General features: G+C 37.1%; 3 protein-coding genes across 5 annotated transcripts in view; 2 read left to right on the top strand and 1 right to left on the bottom strand.

Annotated features, from left to right (window-relative positions):
- Stet (stem cell tumor) overlaps window positions 1–9,822 on the bottom strand; it is a 330,475-nt gene extending 320,653 nt beyond the window's left edge. Inside the window, exons 1-4 of one of the 2 annotated variants that reach the window (XM_070670576.1) lie at window positions 9,662–9,822; window positions 6,734–6,975; window positions 6,530–6,553; window positions 6,281–6,445 (exon numbers count right to left, since the gene is read on the bottom strand). In XM_070670576.1, the coding sequence (XP_070526677.1) occupies window positions 6,281–6,445; window positions 6,530–6,553; window positions 6,734–6,913 (369 nt within the window). In that variant the 5' untranslated portion in view covers window positions 6,914–6,975; window positions 9,662–9,822. Of the gene's footprint in view, window positions 1–6,280; window positions 6,446–6,529; window positions 6,554–6,733; window positions 7,288–9,661 lie in introns of those variants that run through there. The other variant, XM_070670575.1, reaches the window with a different exon arrangement.
- A 1,349-nt stretch (window positions 9,823–11,171) lies between these two features.
- Window positions 11,172–14,263, top strand: LOC139110651 (soluble calcium-activated nucleotidase 1). 2 transcript variants are annotated; one of them, XM_070670569.1, is made up of 5 exons: window positions 11,172–12,256; window positions 12,337–12,540; window positions 12,604–12,761; window positions 12,842–13,010; window positions 13,563–14,263. In XM_070670569.1, the coding sequence occupies exons 1-5, from the start codon at window positions 11,653–11,655 to the stop codon at window positions 13,730–13,732; spliced, it is 1,305 nt and encodes a 434-aa protein (XP_070526670.1). In that variant the 5' UTR covers window positions 11,172–11,652; the 3' UTR covers window positions 13,733–14,263. The 2 variants fall into 2 exon arrangements, with proteins under 2 accessions (XP_070526670.1, XP_070526671.1); XM_070670570.1 differs by having other exon boundaries at window positions 11,178–12,256; window positions 12,842–13,668.
- Window positions 14,264–14,407: 144 nt separating this feature from the next.
- LOC139110659 (tetratricopeptide repeat protein 39C) lies at window positions 14,408–21,165 on the top strand. The gene is made up of 16 exons (XM_070670588.1): window positions 14,408–14,818; window positions 15,111–15,248; window positions 15,484–15,685; window positions 15,830–16,031; window positions 16,330–16,530; window positions 16,816–16,984; window positions 17,236–17,434; window positions 17,509–17,787; window positions 18,663–18,812; window positions 18,954–19,057; window positions 19,146–19,266; window positions 19,538–19,669; window positions 19,954–20,069; window positions 20,124–20,291; window positions 20,490–20,582; window positions 20,648–21,165. The coding sequence occupies exons 1-16, from the start codon at window positions 14,663–14,665 to the stop codon at window positions 20,762–20,764; spliced, it is 2,547 nt and encodes an 848-aa protein (XP_070526689.1). The 5' UTR covers window positions 14,408–14,662; the 3' UTR covers window positions 20,765–21,165.
- Window positions 21,166–22,581: the final 1,416 nt, after the last annotated feature.

Consider the following 22,581-nt stretch of genomic DNA (forward strand, 5'->3'; position numbering starts at 1 on the left):
GCCTCGAGTGACAAATCTACGTCTGCAGTCGTAACAATGATGAGATACCGTCCTAGTCGCCATGCGTGACGCAACGAAATTAAATAAAAAAAACTTATCGTTAAATTAAATACCGAATTCATATAAGTATAGAGAAAAGTAAAAACTTACGCAAAAATGTTTAATTAAAAAAAAAAAAAAAATGCAAAACGCCTAATTACACTTTTTAATTAAATACGTACTTTATTCAAAAGTTTGATAACGCGACACCCTTGCGTATACATTTGGAAACACACACCGATGCAAAAATAACGAAAGATAGTCCGTCGCTTAAATTACCTTCGGATAGAACATATTTACATGCGTCCAGGACGAAGGATCCCAGGGTCGTTGTCGGAGGGCATAGAGGGGCTCAAAGGGATCGAGGCGCGCCTGAGAATGGAGATTTAAGGGGCCGACGTGGGTGTGGGTGGCTGCGGGGTTCCTGATGGCGTCGTCGTCGTCTTCGTTGGCGTCGTCCGCAACGTTGTTGCATTCGCCGCCAACGTGACGCCCCTTGCGCTTATTCCAACAGGACACTCATGTATATAAGGCCCTTCTACGTGGCGTTTACATTATTCGGTCTCGGCTCAAATCTAATATTATGAATCACGCGTCTGGGGCCCGTGTATAATCGGGTCGTAGGTCGGTCCGCCTCGCGCGGAAATACTTGGTTCCTTTTGCACGATAGAAACGGAACAAAGAGAGAAAGAAAAAAAAAAAAGACAGTCCAACCTTTCGCTAATAAATACTATTGAAAAATATCGCGAGTACGTCCTCGCGCTACGGTAAGACTGACGCGACGTTAATAAATATGTTTATTTTAATTAGTTTTAAGCAAAGTTCTGGTCATTAATTTTTTTTAACAAAGGGCATATAGCCGGATAAGCATGCTCCCACCGAGCTTTCAATCGGCACTGTAAGAAATGAATTTAGTATCAAAGTTGTAAATAACGAAATATTAATTTGAAACATATAAATTTTAATTAAAATTATCTAAAACTCTTTGAAAAAATAATTATTTTCAATGAGTTTTAGTACTTTAAAAGGGAAAGTGCCGTGCTAGATTCGCGAAGTTAGCACGGCTCCCGTAAAATTGTGATATAAAATAGTAATATAAATAGTGATATACTATAAGAATTAAAAAAAAAAAATTTGGAACCATTTATTTAAGCATCAGTTTTAAAAAATAAAAAAATAATCCAGAGAAAAATAAAATCGAAAGTCGTCGAAGACGTTGAAAGATACCGACCTGTTACCGATTTATCGCTAGAACAAGGAAACAACGAGGGAGAAAAGAGACGAAAGAGTGTAACGAGATCGAGCCGCGGAGACGAGAGAGGAGAGGATTTTCTTAAATTGCACTTTGTAGCTCCTGAGAGACCTTACACAGGGATTTCGACGCCCACGGCGAGGGATAACGAGGCGAGCATCGGGGCCCCCTTCATGGAGGTGAGAGACACACACCGGTGGGTCCACCGTCGCAACGTGCGGCCCACGGGGACATAATTGATATCCGGGAAGAGCAAAAGGGCGGCGAGCCGGTGGCGGTGGCGCGCGGGGAGCGAGGAAAAAATTGCCTCGCAGAGTAGGGGGTTGGTGGAGAAGACATGAGAAGAAAAAAGGAATAAAGGGAAAAGAAAGAGACGAAGGACCACCGCGATCGTACGGGAATCAACGACTTGCCGAAACTCTGGCAAAGGCCACCTAAGCGCCGACGGAGCGTCATCCGCTTCTATCGCCCTAGCCTCAGTCCATTTCTTCGCTAACCGTGCCTGTCTCTCTATCTCTCTCGCTAATTAACGGTTTCGCGCTGTGCAAACATAGAGTGACCACCTCCGTTCGGACTAATTGCTAATCGCAGCTTCGGCACGAATCCTCCCCACCACCCACCGGCCCGGTGCTTCTCTTTCGCTCCACGGGAATTCCGCCTTTCATGTATGCACACCTAAAGTACGAGCTAAAGTTCAAATGGCCGTGCACTTAACGGGTAAAACGCGGCAGTGGCCGCACCGCAGAATAATTCGATCTTATCGGGTGTTGAACAAGCCGCCCGCTGAGAAACTGACCGTGCGGGGATTGTTAAAAATCGAAAGATTACGACAGCTATGCTAATACGCTACGAGTTCAAAAAGAAAAAAAAAAAACACCGAAAAATAAAATAGTAAAAAGTTTCAATTGTTAAAATTAATTAAAGATAATTATAATAACAGAAATTTATGATTTTATCGATCTCGCGATACCTTCGAAATTAATAATTATTTATCCCGACATAAATGAAATATAACAACTTAAAAATTAATTAATTTAAACCACGTGCAGTATATTTATGCATAGTAATATGTAAAGATTTTATATGTGAAATATAACCCTGATTTTTAAACTCTTCTCACAAGAAGAAAATTGTAAACCCTTTTATTTGTGCGTTCTCACGCCCATCATTACTATTTATATATACCACGGAATCGAGAGAGGCCTTTTACATCGTAGGCTAATCCGATTTATCTGGTTTCTGTGGTGTACCATTTATATTGAAAAAATTCATTTCGGGATTATCGACTGATCCTTGCTTTGAAAATACCTCGAACCAAAAAGGAAACCACTAGAACTTTTTTTTTCGCTATGATTTAATCCGAAAGAATTTTATAAGTAATATTAGAATTCACTTTTTAGTCATAATATCTATGAAATAATTTTTTAATTTTTTTTGTTACAGATTAAAAGGACCTCTGCTGCTGCGCACCGTTTAGCGAGACATTAAAGTGCCGCACGCCGATATAAATGATTATACGAACCGCAGCCGGTTCGTCGGTCGTTTCGGGAGTGCCGCTAGTTATCGGACGTTTTTTCTTACGATTATCTTTTTTTCGGGAGTGCGCTCGCGAGTTTCTAGTGCGCGGAAGGATGGCTCGTCACGTCCCATCTGAGAGGATGAGCAGGTCCAGGAGGCATCCTGCATCGGCGGAGCAACTTTTAGGTAAGCAATAATTTCTCTAATAAAATCTTTATTAAAAGAAAACCCTTACTTTTTTTTTTTAATTAATTTTTTGAACTAATATACATGTCTACATTAATATATTTCTTTTTATGTTACAGCCACCGGCAGAATTTTACAACTCCGCTGTATGCAGATTGGGTAAGTCAGTAACTTGTTTTCTTTTTCAGGATTTTCATTTTTCAGGAGTGCCGAAAATCAACGCGCGATAGTGTTAACTAATTTTCGCGAGTAAAATCACGGTCGGGGTATTCGCGAGTGACTTGTGCGCGGAAGGATGACTCGACACGCAAACTGAGAGGAGGAGTAGGCCCGGGGGGCATCGTGCATCGGCGGAGCAACTAATAGGTAAATATAAATTTTTTTTTTATAAAATCTTTAAAAAAAATTATAAAGCTTTACCTTTACTTTAATTTAAATATTTTGATTTAAATATTTTAATTTAAATACTTTAATTTAAATACTTCAATTTAAATAACATGCCTACATTAATTTGTTTTATTTTATGTTACAGTCACCAGCAGAATTCTTCAACTCCGCTGATGCTCATGCAGATCGGTAAGTCAAATAATTTTTTTTTTCACACTTTATAATTGGGGTCTCTTAAAAAATAACGCGCGCATAACACGCTTATGGTTTTCTCTAGTGCTTAAAAAAATTCCCGAGTTGTCAGTCGCTGATATCTTTGCTTTATTTTGCCGCGGGATGTAATATACCGTAATAGGATTATATCTGCAGGTGGCTGAAGGTAGTAGCAATTATTCAGAAGCTAGGAATCGCAAGTATTCTCGGTACGCTGCTATAATTTATGGTTGGCGTTACCAAATGGCGGCAACTAGGATTTCCTTGCATACACCGCATATTGCATTGTATAGCTGGCATATGGTTATTTTGCACAATCGCATAATAATTTCATTTATCATTAGACCAAATATGAAAATTGAAATATCTTAAAGTAGTATTTTCTCTTTGTGCCAAACGTTAAAATTGTGGCAAACAGATTAGTCGACGCGTGACACGCTTATCACGTACATGTGTTTCTATCCAGTTTTTCTCTTTCACTTTGTACGACCTATACCGCGCGCGCTTCGCTTAAGAATCGAGATAGGAAATTTGCGACACAATATAATCTGCTTAAGAGGCCGTGTCGGAATTTACTTTGGAGTACGCTCGATTTTCATCGGTTTCTGCAAAAGCCGGATTCAACCGTAGTCGACGGAGGTTTACGGTAGTTAAATAGTGTTATTCTAACCGTGTCGGAATGTCTCATTGTCCGTCTATTTGTCAACCTGAAAAATGTGGGCTTCGGCCCGGATTTCACTGATCCTACCAAACGACAATGACCGCGGGGCAAGGAAACGCAGCTAGAAACTGACAGATAAATATCGGTACAATGATAATCTCAACGTTTAGAGGAACGGCACACCGACGGGCGCTTTGTTCGCGCTTAAATTCGCTGACAAGTTTTTGGTGGTTTTCTACACGAGCTCCCTTTCGCTCGTGATTCCGAAAAGATAAACGGGTCTGACGTTAAGAGGTGGAAAACTGTTCCGTGCACATATCGAAGCGATTCAAAGCGTGAGTTAAACGACGCGTGAGGAGAGGCCCCCGACGAAATTCGGCAAATCATCCGTGAGATTTTTTTTGTCATTAACTACGCAACGAGAATAATGTCACTGCCCTTTTGTAAATTCTATCTGATCCCCGTGTAATTTTGATAAGATTGCTAAATGCGAGGGCACAAGAGCTTTCGGCCCATCTTGCCGCCTTAACGAACAAATGTGGCGTAAGCCATTTTTCGGAAATTGGCTCGGGACCACTCTTCCGTAAGAATTTGTAAGGAAGCAGTATTCTATAGAACTTTGTATAAGATAGTCGCAGAGATTTCGTTTAGAATTTTTCTTAAAGCACGACAACCGGATAACTCTGCACCAGAGAGTAAATTAAACCCCGATCATATCAACAGTTTTATAAACCAAAAGTTGAAAATGAAATAAGAATTAAAATATAATAATAATCGCATTAGTTAAATTTTTCTCTCAATATTAGAATGAGATTGTGATATGCGATATAAATATCTAACACAAGAAATAGAAATAAGTGGAAATTCTTAAGAAAGAGATGTTCCAAAAGAATAACATAAAAAAAAATTTTTATGTTTAAACCAACAATTTCAAATTATCCTTTTCTATCGAGCGAGCAATTTCACCGTCGAGAAAACAGTATGCTGTAGAACAGTCTATTTTTACGAAGCACGAAAACCGGATAACTCTGCACCAGAGAGTAAATTAAACCCCGACCATATCGACAGTTTTATAAACCAAAAGTTGAAAATGAAATAAGAATTAAAATATAATAATAATCGCATTAGTTAACTTTTTCTCTCAATATTAGAATGAGACTGTGATATGCGATATAAATATCTAACACAAGAAATAGAAATAAGTGGAAATTCTTAAGAAAGAGATGTTCCAAAAGAATAACATAAAAAAAGATTTTCATGTTTAAACCAACAATTTCAAATTATCTTTTCCTATCGAGCGAGCAATTTCACCGTCGAGAAAACAGTATGCTGCAGAACGGTCTATTTTTACGAAGAACGACAACCGGATAACTTTGCACCAGAGAGTAAATTAAACCCCGACCATATCGACAGTTTTATAAACCAAAAAGTGAAAATAAAATAAGAATTAAAATATAATAATAATCGCATTAATTAAATATTTGTCTCAATATTAAAATGAGACTGTGATATATGATATAAATATCTAACACAAGAAACAGAAATAAGTGGAAATTGTACAAATTCTAAGCCCCTAAACGAAGTATACTATAATAATAATTTATACAGTAAAATCACGGTCGGGGTGTTCGCGAGTGACTTGTGCGCGGAAGGATGACTCGACACGCAAACTGAGAGGAGGAGCAGGCCCGGGGGGCATCGTGCATCGGCGGAGCAACTAATAGGTAAATATAAATTTTTTTTTTTATAAAATCTTTAAAAAAAATTATAAAGCTTTACCTTTACTTTAATTTAAATATTTTAATTTAAATACTTTAACTTAAATACTTTAATTTAAATACTTTAATTTAAATAACATGTCTACATTAATTTGTTTTATTTTATGTTACAGTCACTGGCAGAATTCTTCAACTCCGCTGATGCTCATGCAGATCGGTATGTACATATACGATATGTTATATTGACATTATGTCACATTGCATCTCGGAAATAAAAGCCATGCAATAATAAAGTTCTAAACTCACCACATTGACGAAGTCCTGGAACGTCACTGCCTCAACGCGCGACTCTTTTGCTCTCGTTAGAAGTATGTCACGTTTGTTCGTCGGTATCTCTGCTTTCCACTCAGGGCTTTTCAAGGCTGCCAGAAAATCCTCCAACGGTATCTCTCCAAAACCCTCCGGATCGAACTAGAACAAGGAAATGAAATAAAGTCTAGATCTAATTTATCAAAAATAGGTAAATTAATTTTGAAGTAATATAATCATACATACCTTGTCAAAGAGCATTCGCCATTTCTGTAAAGTAATAAAAAGAAATTTATATTAGTCAGATTCATCAAAATTACTATTTAAAAGATTATGTATATGTATAAAATATCGCGATAAACTTTGTAGGCTCATTAAAAAAATGACTATTAATTTAATTAAAAAAATTAGTTAGTTTTGGTGGTCGATGTAGCGATTTTGATAACTCACGTCGTTAAGTAATTCCCGCCTGTACTCGGATTCGTCGATATCGACCTCCGAGGCCAGATCGGTGTGATCAGTAACATATCCATCATATTGCACGCTGTTGGCCTCGCTGCGTGCGTATTCCTCCTCCTCTTCGACAGCACCAGCGATGGTCGGTATGGAGGCACCGTTTGCCAGTAGCATTACCGCAGGCGGCACGAGGTCACCGGGTGAATCTCCTCATTCCTCCCTTTTCCGCGTGCTTTCTGAAATACAAGGGGGGTGTGTTAAACCGTGCCACTTTTAAAGCAATCGATTTCGCCGGTGTTGACGCCATATAGATATCATCCCCGCACTCTGCTATGTCGTTTGAACTAACACTTTTAAAGCACGATTGGTTCCTTGCCGCACACGCGATTCTACTTCATGCACGATCACGAAAAATCAACGAGCATTTTCATACGATTCTTTTTTTTCTTTTTTTAATCACATTGCATTCCGCCAATATCGAACTCTTATTTCAAGTATCTTTAAATTAAATTATTTCATCAAATCATTATCAATTTTATGTCTACGTCTAGCAATTACATTATTTGAAAACGACACATATTATATAGATTTACGTAATCGTTCACAATACGCGATTGTACCGGTATGAGAATATTAGGCCGATGAAATGCTACGGAAATAAGGATGCAAGGGGATATTGATCGTCCTTGCACTCCTTAAGGCGCGATAGAGCGATGCCCTTGAAACTAGCCTTCTAAAACGACGCAACGTGACGATGTGGCACGGCGTGCTCGCGGAGCGGCGGTGCTGTTTCCATGGCAATGCGTCGACGGGTCTGGGAACGTGCCAACCATCTATCGCGCGCATGCACTGAGCACATGAGTCGCATACCGCAGTACTACATTAATGCACACGTAATCGCGGTTTAAAGTACCTTAAATCAAAAAGTGACGTGACCCAAAAACAACTCATGCATAACTTACATTAAACAATTCACGTCTTAGTTTAACAATTTTAATATAATAATCCTGACTCTATTTTTTATCTTGATTACTCCATATTGTTAGATATCAAATATTATAGAGATTACAAAAGCATAGATTTGCCTTGTAGTTAATTGTTAATTTTAAGAAAAACATATAACCGAATTACAAGTTGCATAATACAATGTGATTAAATTTAAATTGAGTTAAAGTAAATTGTAGTATAATTAACGAGTAACAGAAGAATCGCTTAACTGTATTACAAAATATTTTTCTTCGCAATATTTCTTATTCAAAAATAATTCGCGAATGCTCTGTACAATCTACTGATCTTTGAAGCATCGTGATCGTCGCAAAACCATAACGTAGTGCATCCCGTGCAGCTCAAACATACGATATTTCTCTCTTTTTCTACCTTTCTTTTTTTCTCTTACTCTTTCTACTTCACCCCATCATGGGCTCTCCTTTCGATACTCGCGCGAGTCACCCTTCGTTTTGGGCGAACATCAACGCGAGTTACCCCACGGCGCGTGGTCTCACCCCCGCAAACTATTCCCAACACACACTCATTTCTCCCCTTATCTGGCCCTTTCCGTGTATCGTAGACGATGTCTCGTAGACGCGTCGTACAAAACTCGAGGACTGTTAGTTCGAGACAAGCGGTAGGTCATCAACCTTAACTTCACAAAGTAGCTCCCCCCAAAAAAAAGAAAAAAATTCCCAAAAAAAGAACTTTACGTTATGACATAAATTATGACAAAAGTTCCATAAGAAAAATATCTCGATATTGATTTTGATCTGTTATTTTTCGCAAAATAAACGAAAGTGTGAAATCACTTAGCTATGCTAAGAAGAAAATTCGAAACGTGGATAATACAATATTTTCAACATAAAGCTTGATTTCTTTTTCATAATTTAAATTTGATTTTATAGTACCATGTTAATTAGAACTGCATATTATATGTATAAAGGAAATTACTTTAGGATCAATAATTTTCTGATTTTTATTCCGTCCGAAAATGTTCCGTCTAGATTATTATTCTACTCGTAGTGCAGGGATATTTCAACTCCTCACGATGCAGACGTATCTTTTTACGACCCATCTTATCGTAGAGTTGCATTACTGTCCGACTGATCCGTGAGATCCGCTTGTAAGATTTGTACGACGTGTCAACCCATCCTGGGATATAAAACGCGACACGGCAAGTAGTCATGCCACGTTACTGTGCGTACTGTCCAGCGTATAAGTCAATATATGGTGGAGACCGTATAAGTGCACGTATGCATTCTGCGCTCTTCGCTGTACTTCGACACAACGATATAAGCACTGAAAAGTAAAACAATAATTTTATCAAAATTTATTTAGTAGGTAAAATTATATGAGTACATTTTTATCCACAACTAAAATCTCGCTTTAAATATATTAAATCTATTTTTTTCGCTTGAAGTTGCTTTAATAATTATTGAATTTATTTACAGTATAATGTACATATAAAACAATACATTTGAGTCTTTATTCACATTAAAAAAATATCGAAACTTAAAATTAATAATAAAGCTTACCAGTTTTAATGTTAAATTAAACGTCCATTCAGCTTCGATAATAAAATACTTTTGTTTTAATTCTGTTTAATTTTTCTTGGCCTTACCTGTAATAAATAAATAATTAATTAAATGCAATCAAAAAAAAGGTACATGTACGACAAAGCAAATTTTATTTCGATTTATTCCAATCGTTATTTTGGTAAAAACTTTTCTGCGGAGGGTGTCCCATTCACACGCATTGCATTCCCACTGTGAGAGATGGATGTATGAAAACGTTTTTCGTCTGTCGAAGTTTCGAGCAACTGCACGTCGAGATATTTTAGAAATTCAGCACGTTGAAAAATTTGCGCGATTGAAACTTCACGTCTGATACTTTACTACCGAGGTTAGGTATTTTAAGGGTCACAATTCTTACCTTTTGCGAAGTCGACGGAGGACGTTCTCCACCGATGGCGAAATGAACCAAGAGCCGGCGAAATCTATGCGGAACATCTTCGGGTGTCTAGCGCCTTGATCTTGTGCTTCGCCGGCGTAACATTTCGAGGACGGATATCTCGGCCGAGGATCGCAATCGCGTTCGCGGACAAAACGCATTCGACGGCGCACTGAATGCGGAATCTCCGGAGATTCTAACGATCCGGCACAGTGCGGGGGGGAGTGCGATACGCGCGCGGAAAATCGCACTGAAAAACTTCCCGGATCGACTACGAAGCGACTAGTCAAGCGCGTAACGGTCGTTGCCAACTAACTCGCGACGTCGCAACCGATGCTGATCACGTGACGTCAAGAATCGGAAGAAACAAAAACGGATCACTTCACTTGGCTCGCCACACCGCCAATTTTTTCACGATAACCTTAAAGCATGCCGGCGGTATCTCGACATCACTTCGCGTGCATGCACATTCGTAACTTCATATCACTGTTTCGGAATTTCATATTCAACGCAAAAGTACAGACATTCGTAAAGGAAGCGAGTCTCGGTTGACGCGATTACCGGCCGGTAACGAGCCGCAACTCTCGGCTGTAAGAGACACTTACGAACCTATGTATGCACGCTCTCGTACGGACGGAAGAAATCACGTGGCGTCGTTTTGCAAGGGGGTCGTCGTTCAAATCGCACAATCGCACGTGAAACCCGCGACGACGCAGTCGAACCGTCTCGAAGCACGCACGGCGTGCAGCGCGGGTATCTCAACCAGCGGGCACACTCTCGTTCCGGCGAACATTCGACCGCGCTTGGCTCGACCGGCTGACGCCTCCACCTCGCCTCGGAACTTTCGGTCCAGACTATTTACCTCTTCTTAGTCACGAAATTGGTGGCCGCTTCCGCTACGCACGCAATCCGCACGTACTCGCGCTCGCGATTATCACAAATGAGGTACGCGCGCGCCTCCACGCGTGATCGATAATACAGGTTGCCGCACGGCGCGACGCTGCACCGCCTGCAACGCCGTTCGCGTCCGGTTATGGCCGAGCAAACACGAAAAGATTATAGTACGGTCGCCACCTGACTTCGCGACGCGGCGCGAAAAACCGCGGCGTTCGGTGGAAAGCAATCCTTTCGCGCGAGAGCGCAACAATTACCGCGACCGACGCCGTGTTGACGAGGAACGCGTTGCGCGACTGACTGTAGATCCACCCTCGCCGATTCATCCCCAGCTGGGCTCCCTCGCTCGCCACCGACGTCCCCCTTGATTCATCTCGCTGGCGGAGTCGTCGGTGCGACCCCAACGGTCGCGCTCGCCGCGCAACGCTAATTAATGGACCCCCCCCGGCGACACACTCTTGCCGTAATTGAGAAGATCCGGTACGTAAAAAGATCGATCCGCAATACTTATTAATATACGGAACTTAAAAATGTTTAATTTATTATTTGCATTTCTAATGCTAATTAATAAAATTAAAACATATTGTATTTTTTTATCATTTAAAAAATAATTCATACGTCACTTACCATAACGTCGTGTGCGTAAAGTGTCATATGTTCCGCATGTATGTACTGCGCCGGCCGGATTGCCGATGATTTCTTCTCGTTCTCTCATCCTCTGCTTATACCATCTATTAAGATTACGTAAGCTAGCCGCTGTCGCCGCAGAAAACGTCTTATCTGCCTTTCGTACAATGTTCCCTCGCACTCAAACTTTTTTTCAGAAATTAATTCAGCCCCTGTAACTAAATTAAATCCTTATACTATTTAATTTTTGCTTTGGAATAAAGTCACGTGGCCAAGTTAAGTTAGGTTGGTCCATCGGGCAGTGTAGTGTAGGCAATGATGCTGTCGTCTCCAGTCGTCTCGTGAGACATGGTTCATTTTTAGGTTAAATTGACGTTGTCAGGAGTGTCAGGATTATCGGCGAGCCAGCAGTGTCGATACATGTCGTGATTTCGGTGCAACGCGCGACGCGGATGAAGAACAGCAGGGAGACCATGTCATATCTACGCGATTGGCGTCAAGCGTTGCGTGCCCCGCACGTCTATCGCGTGGCGAACAGCACGTTTCGCATCCAGGGCCAGTTCGTGGTGCTCACTCTGCTGGTTCTAAGCGTGCCGATCTTTTTCCTTGCGTATCCACTCCTGTACAACGTCGTATGCTCGCCGCCGAGCCAGACCCTGACCCAGTGTCATTATTATAAGTATAATCGAACGTATCCGACCACGACTCCTATCAAAACGTCTAAGGGCATTACCTATCGAATAGCAATAGTGAGCGATCTTGATCATGACTCTAAACTCGTGGATAAAAAAGATACGTGGCACAGCCTCATGAAAACTGGCAGTCTTTACTGGAATCCCAGCAGTAATTTTCTGTCCATTATCTGGGATGACAGAACCGTTATACTATCTTCATCGTTGTCTATGAAAGGTCGTGGAATGGAACTGTCAGAATTAGTAACTTTTGACGGTCGTTTGTTGTCCTTTGATGATCGTACAGGAATGATATATTTTATTGAAGGTGATCAAATCTATCCATGGGTTATATTAATGGATGGCAATGGTAAAAATCACAAAGGTAGATATCTATGAGCAGCAGTATTATTTTTTTTTAATGCTTGTAAGATATTTTTTCATTAAAATTTTATTTATACATAGGATTTAAATCTGAATGGGCAACTATTAAAGATGAACAATTGTACATTGGTAGTATGGGAAAGGAATGGACTACACCATCTGGTGAATTTGAACATAATAATCCACTATGGGTTAAAGTTGTATCACCACGTGGTGAGACACATTCTCTTAATTGGATTTCTTATTACAAGCGATTAAGGCAAGCAATTAACATCGAATATCCAGGTATGCTGATACTTATAGATTGTCCATGCATGATTTAATTTATTATACATATATTTTGTGTAGGTTACATGATACATGAATCTGCAGCTTGGAGTGATGTACACAAAAGCTGGTTTTTCTTACCTAGAAGGTGTTCTCATGAGCGTTACAATGAAACGCGCGATGAAACCATGAGCTGCAATGTTATGCTGACTGCAGATGAAAATTTCGTTGATATTAAAGTACATTGATGTTTCTGACATTCATTCAAATATTAATAACGTCATATTTTTATATATTATAATAACGAAATTTATTATAGGTTACTTATATTGGAGAATTAATTCCAATTAGAGGATTCTCCAGTTTCAAATTCCTTCCTGGTTCGCAAGATTCTATTATAATAGCGTTAAAGACTGAAGAACATCAAGGGCGGACCGCTACATACATTATGGCCTTTACGATAGAAGGAACGATAATAATGCCTGAAGGTAAAATAATGGATAAAAAATTTGAAGGGTTAGAATTTATATGACATTTAGAATTATTAATAATTATTAAATAAAAAGTTGTAAATAAATGTACAAATCGTATAGTTTTAAATTTTTACAACGAGATAGAATATTGAAAAGTTAAACCGTGTAATTAAAATCGTTTCTTTGAATGATCAGTATTAACTACATTCAAAGTCAGAGTACAAATTTTATTCTCTTTAATATTTAACATCAAAGCGTTTAATGCTTAATGTATGCTAGAAAACAATTGTGAACGTGAATATATGTTTCCACGCGAATTTTAAATAACACAAGTTTTTAATAATTTATATGTAAATTATTAGTCACGTTAAAAATACGTAAATATACGAGATATGTTATATCTCTGTGTCTTTAATAGAATTATATTAAAATAATGCTTTAATAATTTTCATAATGATAATTGTGCGGAATTCAAAGCAATATTATGGCACAGCAAATGGAAAGATTTTTCTTAGGTCTTTAATATATTTCGTTATTATGTTTCACAAGCATTTTACGTTGTTACAGCCAATTTTTTACTTTTTCTTGTCTTTTCGTCATTGCGCATACCGCGCGCGCTCAGGGTTACAACATGTATTATACCAAAATCAATAAAACATGTATATAACCAACACAGAGGTAGTGGCAGCAGCACTGTGTGCCTTTCTTCAACAGGGTTTAGTCAACCCGATGCATAGAAAGGATACGGTTCGCAGCTTGAGCATGTACCGCGATTCGCGTACATTTGTTATACAATGCTCATTCGCAGTTTTTCGACAAGTAACGTTAATCCGGTAGTATGTTAGTGCCTGACAATTATCGACCTTTTGTAAGAAACGAAAGCGGCATCAAGATTTTGCATCACTAGATGGTCTTCCTTGCAAATCGCATTTATATTCTGCGTCTAGATAAACGCACAAGAGAATTTGTTTTTACTATATAAAAATCTTGCAGACGGAGCGGAGCAATGAATCCTAACTGTTCATCCCTCCATATATAAATAAAATCTAGAGAAAAAAAAAAAAATAATTGATAAAAGGAGTAACAGCATTATAGAGGATTGAAGTTGTCATATATGATGACAGAAACTTATGTAACTACCGCACAAGCTGGAATTGCTTAATCAGATCACGAACATCTAGATATGTTGTACCATGTGTGAAAAATAGGTCCGTCCTAGCCGCTCAATTTGTTGCATTACGCTGGAAAAAAAAAAAAAAAAATCAAAACTCCGGGAGAGATAAAATTATACTTCAAATATACTGCAGCTCTTTCTGCTTTGTGGCTTTTGTGCAAAGAAGGAAATGCGGCGTTTGTAAGGATGCATCACACTTCCGTCAACGACGACTACGGTGACCGCAACGCGGTTGGCATTCTCACGTAACTAGATACTCTATCTATATTTTTTTCCGAGCGTCGAACATGTCTTTTGGGACAGCAATAAATCAACAATTAATAGAATATTCGCGCGAGTAAGTGACCTTGTATGTAAACTCGACTGACAATCTCGCACGGTGGAAAAATGTTTTTTATTTCCACCACGAATACGTAGCCGGCAGCCTTCGGGGGGTAAAAGAAAAATACTTTTGTTATCTAAATATCTTTTTAAAATCCTTTTTACGGAGATAATGGCGATAGCGGAAGACGCGATGAAGGACTGGAAAATCGCCAGGACCGGCATTTCCTTACTGCTGAACAACAAGACCGAGGAGGCTGAAGCTCTGTTTACCGAACATCCTCATAGCTTCCACGTTAAAGCCGGTCGCTGTTTTGTCCTCTTCATGGTACGTAATCGCGTGATGAGACTCGTATCGATTCCATTGCATTCTAACAAAGTACATTTAATATTTCAAGGCCGCGAAAGAATGTTGTTGCCTAATCGGTTTTAATAATGTACTGCGAGCACATGTGTGCATCGAAAAATAAATCAATATCGATTAATATCACCGCGATATAACAAAATCATGAGACAATAAGTGCGCTCTAATTAAGGCATTTAATGAGATGTAAGACATATTCTGAATTTTATAACGTCTGACGGCAGTAATTTTTAATATTTCTTAATGAATCTTACAGAATGCCCTGATGACTTTTGAAGAAGACAAGTTCCAACAAGCCACATTATTACTTAAAGATATGGAACGAGAATGTGCGGGTGATATAGGATGGTTGAAGTCCGTAAAAAGTAAAGTATTTAGAGGAGAAGAGACCGATGTAAGTTTTTTTTTTTTTTTTTTTTTTTTTTTAATAAAACGATTAATATAATACATTAACATAACTTTATTAAAAGCATATTTTTTATATTTATGGAATTTAAAACTTGTTCTGCTTTACATTTTGATTATTGACATAATATAAGAGAGCAATGAAATGTTTTACGTTTTAAAATGCTTATAATTATTCTAGTAAATTTATGAAACGATAAAAAAAATCATGATTTTAATTTCAGAAAGACTACGTGAATAAATTAGAGCGTCAAATCGTTCTAGCAGATACACAGGTATTCTCAGCCGTATCACTGTTTCTCCAACAAGAGCTAACCGGGTACGTTCGCGGTTGTTGGATGCTGCGCAAAGCTTGGCGTGTTTATCAGCACGCTTATACTCAGATCTCACAACTGTATCGACGCACTTTCGGAACGAACCCGACCGGTGCGTTATCACACTGACACTAATAACTTAATTAAATCTTAATAAATTCTTGCAGCTGTTGCTTTTATCAACGCTGCATGTTATAATTAATATTACTTTTTATAGCGGAACATATATTATAAATTAATTTTTTTTTTCTAACAGGATTCAATCCATGCTGTATTAATCCAACGAGTAATGGATCTTCCATGCAGAGTCCGCAGAGTCCAGAACCGTCAGAATGGTCGATACCATCCTGCAACGGTTACGCGAACAATGTGACACCCGTGTCGTCACCATCAGGTCTGCGAAGCTCTCTATCAATGCTCTTCTCGCTCACTGGCATCACGTCCGAGCAACAGACACCGTAATTGTTTCTTCTTACTTAAAATTTCTCGTCCCCTTGTCTTTCATTCACCATCGTTTTCTTTTGCGAAAGATAGCCGTACGTATTAACGTATTATATTATTAATATCGACATGTCATTATTATATTATATCACATTAATATGTTGACGATCTAATTTTTCCGCCGGTGAATTCTCACACTTCTTCGTTTCGTAAAAGTTTGTAGCTAGTTTCAATCACTTTGCTTCTCTTTCTCCCTCGCTCGCACGTTCTAAGCTTGCGCTTGAAAACTCAATTAAAGCAGAATGTATTTCACAGCTTTGTGGAACCTACGGAGGTGACACGTTTAATGTCGGCTGCAAGTTTCGGTTATGGTATATATCAACTGTGCGTGAGCCTTTTACCACCGTCTGTGCTGAAAGTAATCCATTTCTTTGGCTTCGAGGGCAATAGGCAGTCTGGTCTTACCGCCCTTATGTATGCACGACTTGGCGAAGATATGCGTGCACCACTCGCTACGTGAGTGTACTATATATGGATGCTTCTTTCTAAGAGTTCTAATTTTTTTATAAAGCAATAGAAGATTTGCATTACTAAATTAAAAAGTTACATATAATATTTATATCTTAAAGTACAGCATCTTATTTATTACTCTCATTTATAGCCTTTTTTTTTATATTAAACTTAATTTTTTTATTTCGATTTGGTATATTATGTGGTACGATAAATATTAATGTTTATTTTTGTTACATTTCGAGATACTTTTCACGCAAAACGACTGGTCAATATGCTATTTTATCGTAGATTAGCCTTACTTTGGTATCATACGATTGTACGTCCATTTTTCGCGCTTGATGGGTCCAATGTAAAAGCGGGAGTTGTGGCAGCAAAGCAGTTGATAGCTGAATGTCATGCTGAATTTCAGAACTCTGCCCTTTTTCTCTTCTTTATTGGCAGAATGGAACGCTTAGAGGTATTAATAGCTAAGCCACTGGGTATTAATAAACATCTACAATTTCTAATTAATTTATCCTGTATAAAATTATCCTTACTTTTCAATTTTATATTTATAATATTAAGATTTTTATTCGTAAAAAAAATCTGCTTTACCAGAAAAATGTTTATTACGTTCCCAGTGTACAATCCGATTTGCGGAATTTTCAATTCTATGTATTTTGATTTTATTAAAATATTATTAATCACCGGTGCACAAATGTTTCGTAGACAAATGTCGATGGAGCGTTAGAAGCGTTTGGCAAAGCAGTGGATGTTGCAACTCAAAGAGAAGTCAAACTGCTATGTTTTCACGAGGTGGCTTGGTGCCACGTTATATGCCTGAACTACGACGAGGCGTATCGATCTTTACTACAGCTGCAGCAGCAGTCGAGATGGTCCAAGGGCTTCTACGCATACTTAGCCATGGGTAACTTTAACATCTCCTTGATGTCGGATAAGCAAACTCACATTTTTTTTCTAATTATGCTATTATATTTGCAGTTTGTTGCGGAGCGAACGGCAAGTTTGACACTCTTTTGTCGCTGTACAGCAAGATCCTTCCTTGGTTCCACGAGACAAAAAACGAGTCGCAACTCGATGTTTTTATCATGCGTAGACTGCCGAAAATTGTCGACAAGGAAATTGGTCATCCTTACACAATTCTGTATTATAAGTTGCTCGTATATGAATCATTGTATTTGTGGAACGCCCTTCCGTCCTGTCCCATCGAGTTGCTACGGGGAATATTATATGGTGAGAATAGATCGATTTTTTACTTCTACTTATTTTATATCCCGTAATCTGTACCAAATAATATTTCAATTTATTAATATAGAATTATTAGAATGTAAAGAAAATCATTCTGAAGAGCCGATGGTGGGTTTGACTGATCTTATCAAAGGCGCTGCGTGTCTTTATCTGGAGGAGCCCGAAGCGGCTGTTAAACATTTTCGAAACTGTCTAAAATGTAGATATCCATCCAACGACGAATACGATCAGCATATCAGCGCATTTGCGTTGTACGAATTAGGAAGCACCCTTAGTAACAATAACGTAAGTATATTGTATATTTCGTATATATTTTTATTATTTCTCATGCAATTTTATTGTCTTATATTTTAGAATCCTAATGAAGGAAAGAACTTCTTGTTGAAAGCGCAAAATCAGTACAAAGATTATGATTTTGAAACTCGACTCAATTTACGTATACATGCCGCCCTGAAAAATATATAGTAATATTAACTTGAAAGCGTCCGATATTACATTATAATGTGAAATAGTTGTAGCATGGAAAGAAAATATTTGGATACAACAGTAACATTTTACGTATGTTACTATTGTCTAAACTCTAAAATATTATTACTTTATTTAGCAGTGAAAATCAACGAAAATCAGATTAACGTAATCTATAAGCTCGTTTTTTTTTGCACCATATAGTAATGTATTTCGATTATTTCAAATCGCGATTCGTTTTTCTGCAATATATCGATTACGTGTAGCTATTGCTAGTTGTCGATGATTACTCCAATTTTGACATACTTATGTTCCTTGTGGAAAAAAACATACAATTACCGCTTATAAAAAGCGTAGCCAATATTTGATATAGATTATTCCATCGATTGTTAATTTCGGAAAGTATTTAGTATGATTGTGTGATGAAACGACGCTAATGAGTGCGCGGAACAACCTGGGTTGCGTTAACGCAAGAAATTGTCTAGGTACCCTGGTCAATTCTAATCGACGATCCCCTTGGTATATCAAATTCATTAAGCCCTTTGTCTTTTGCGTCATTACATCAATGCTTGGTACGTAACGTCAGTCTAATTTTTAAAAAGTTATTTATAACATTTCGATTTGTTCTCTTAATATTTTAATACAATTAATTTGTGAATCGCAAATTTAATTTGCAACTCAATTTAATCGAAGATTCTCAATATTTTTTTTAGCAATGTCCGTATCTCATCTATGCGATAAATACTCTGCAACTGGGTCATTTAAAATGATCAAAACAGATTTGGGAAATCTTAGATCTCATTTACATACTCTTTCGGTAATTATTTGCACTCGCATTTTTCAAGAGAAAACCTTAATTTTTTTATTTATGCATTCTTTGTCATTTCTGCAAAAAATTGCATTAGTTAGAGGTGAAAAATGTGATAGAGGTACGCGACGAGCTTAAAAGTAAATTGAAAGAAATGAGCAGCGTAATTCCAAAAATATCAGAAGCCATTCTCAACTTGAGGAACGAAGTTTCCGAGGGTAAGAAAGGTGCGGCTTATAAATGTAGACCGGATGCTGACGTCTGATGCAGTGGCATTTCTCTGACGTCAAATATATATCGACTAAATAAATGGAGCGACGTTTACATAGGGCAAAATGAAAGCCTTTTTCCTTTTGTATCATTCATGCGCGTCTAATTATTTGTTATACATTTATTTTTATCTCTTTATTCGACAAACAGTTTCGTCGTTTATCAGTTCTTTTTTTTTTTTCTTTTTTAATATTTATCACTAATATGCATTTGCAACAGAGATGAGTCTGCATACCAAGAACTTGTTGGAAGCCTTATCACCAGAAACTGTCAGAAATATGGTGAAAAATGAATTACAGAAGTACGATGCCGACAAAACTGGAAGAACGGATTATGCTCTTGAAAGTTCAGGTTTTATCCAATAGTCTATTTTTACGTAGCCTTTTTTTTACACAAGATTTATTAATTAAAGGGCGCTTTGCTACGACCTGCTAATAATCTCATGCGTAAGTAGGATATGTAGTGGCCTTTTTACTTTTACTTTTTCTTTTTTTTTTTTTTTTTTTTTTTTTTATTAGTTTGCTTGAAAATAACTTGCAGTAATTTTTTCGTAATAATACTTTTCAGAAACTCGTGCGATTCAAGGTAATAACGTGTCTTCAAAGTGTTGTAACACACCTTCTTTTTTTTTTCAGGCGGTGCGATTCTTTCAACACGCGATACCGAAACGTACGTGACCGGTGCACCTGCGCTCAGTCTGTTTGGCATACCGCTTTGTCATCAGCAAAACACACCTAGAGTTATGATACAGGTTACCTGATTATATTTATTTTTACTGATGTTCTGATCCCAAAGTATTTACCAGACTGGCGTTTTGCCGGGCGAATGCTGGGCCTTCAAGGGTAGCAGCGGTAGCGTGGCGATTCGATTACTTGGCCATGTACACGTGTCTGGAGTTAGTCTCGAGCACATATCTTCATTGATATCTCCGACTGGCGATACCGCCACGGCGCCAAAAGATTTTTCCATCTGGGTGAGCTAATTATTATATTATGCAATTGTGAACGTGTAATATTATATTGTAATATTATATTGTAATATTATAATGTAATGTATATTGTAATAGTATAATGTAATGTAATATTATAATGAATAACTTAGTAATTCTGTATTATAATTATTGGCACAATATAATAATATAATAACATAATAATTTAATTTTAAAAATTAGGGCTTGACGGATCTCGATGACGAGAAGCCTTTCCTATTTGGCAATTTTGTATATGACAACACTGGTTCCCCGTTGCAGTATTTTGAGGTCCAGGTAAAATATCCCATATGATAATTACGATTATTAATTTTACCACTAATATGAAAATTTAATTATAGAATCGTGTGAAAGAAGCATACAAGATAATCGAGCTGAAAGTCCATTCCAACAGTGGTGATCCAGAATACACGTGTATCTATAGAATACGAGTACACGGTTCACTTAGTAAGATGTGAATGTGTGCAGTAAATGTGCAAAAGTTTTATTTAAAAAATTAATTAAATAAAGCCCAACAAATAATATTTTACACGTTCCTTTAATTTTTTCGATTATCTTGATTATTATCATTGCCTGTTTTTGTTTGGTCTCAACTAACTTTGATCAAAAATTGTAATTATATTTGTTCGTTTCAATTCAAATTTAATCGAGCGAAATATCGCACAAAGAATACATTTATAGAATATTCTTGAATCCACAATTGGAATTTTTCTTTTTGTTATATCGACGCTATGTGTGTCATCCACTTCAAGATTTCTTTAAGAACAAAGAGAAATGATAAAAGTAAAGGAACGTGAAAAGAAACACTATAGTCCTGTAACTGATAGAACAGTAAAGATAAGAAGTATTTCTATACGTAGTTTGCCTTGCCTTTCTTCCGTAGCATTTAACACTAAAGTATATTTTGTCGAGCGCGTCGCACAAGATCTTCTCTCCGCGTAAAGAAATATTCGTAAAAGTTTGAAATTCTGGAATTAATCGAACGCACACGCACGTAAAACAATTGCTTGATTGGCACTCTCAAGTTTAGATAAGATAGCTTAGTTTAGACAAATTTTAATAGATACGACGAAATTTGTATAATTGGCAATTTTAAGTTTCATTTAGTTTGATTACAAAAATCCACGGAAAATGTGTAGTGACTTTTATATGTAACTCGGAAGTTTTTCATTCCAGATTAAAAGATAAATCTCCTTGCGTGAATAAATATAGACTATTTCGTATAACGATGTAAATGTCGTGTGACATAACGAAGTTGTTTTTTAATTGTTTCTTTACCGCATTTATAATTATGTTCATTAACATACGTATTAAATCGTTATACGCACGACGCAATACTTCTCGAATTTACACGTTTAATTGCACATGTCATACAGTATAATTAATTAACATGTCTTCGCACTAATAAGAAATCTAAAAAGGATCTTATTCAAAAACAAATTATTTCTGTTCTAATTATTAAAAAAATTAGTTTCTTGTTAATTTTACTTCATTTTACTACGCATTTCAATATTTTTTTTAAAATCCGCAATTCTATCTTATCGTCGACATGATGTTTTATATTTGTTTTAAACGGTAAGCGTGATAAATTATCATCTTATACATATCATAAAAAGGTATTTTTTTTATCACAATGAGATGAATGTTTTAGACTTTTTAACGAATCTTTCTGTATGACAACACCTTAGTCGTGATATACTTAAAATATTTTTCATAAATTAATATTTATCTGTTTAAATTTACGTTCGTTCTTAACTATATTAATAAGTTGAGGAATAAAAAATGAAATATATCGAGTTATTTATAATATCTTTTTTATTCTGAAAAAAAATTAAGTTCAATTAACAATGTTACATTACAGAGTTGGTGAAATGATAATAATTACAAAAGAGTCTTACAATTTTCTATTTCAATTAGATAGGTGTTCAATTAATTTCGGACTTTTTGTTGCTAATTTTATTTTTACCTTTAAAAAAAAAAAATTAACTTAAAAAGATCAATAAATCTGAAATAAAATAAATGATCTTTTTAATTATTTTTTTTTTTATGACGTTTACAGTGCACGAAGCTTGCTCTCCTTGGGCGCAATATTACTTCGTAATACCAAATGTGCCAATGTACCGTGAAATTTTATTAATTAACGAAGTGAATAAATTTGCAACGATACGTAAATCGTCTGTGTATTTAAAATTCTGTCAAGCTTGATTTATACGGAGAGTCAATATACACGTGTATCACTTGGCCGTCGACGTCAGTTAGGTACGGAGTGCCGACG

Source organism: Cardiocondyla obscurior, linkage group LG21 (genome assembly GCF_019399895.1).
Source record: "Cardiocondyla obscurior isolate alpha-2009 linkage group LG21, Cobs3.1, whole genome shotgun sequence".
NCBI classification, from domain to species: Eukaryota; Metazoa; Arthropoda; class Insecta; order Hymenoptera; family Formicidae; genus Cardiocondyla; species Cardiocondyla obscurior.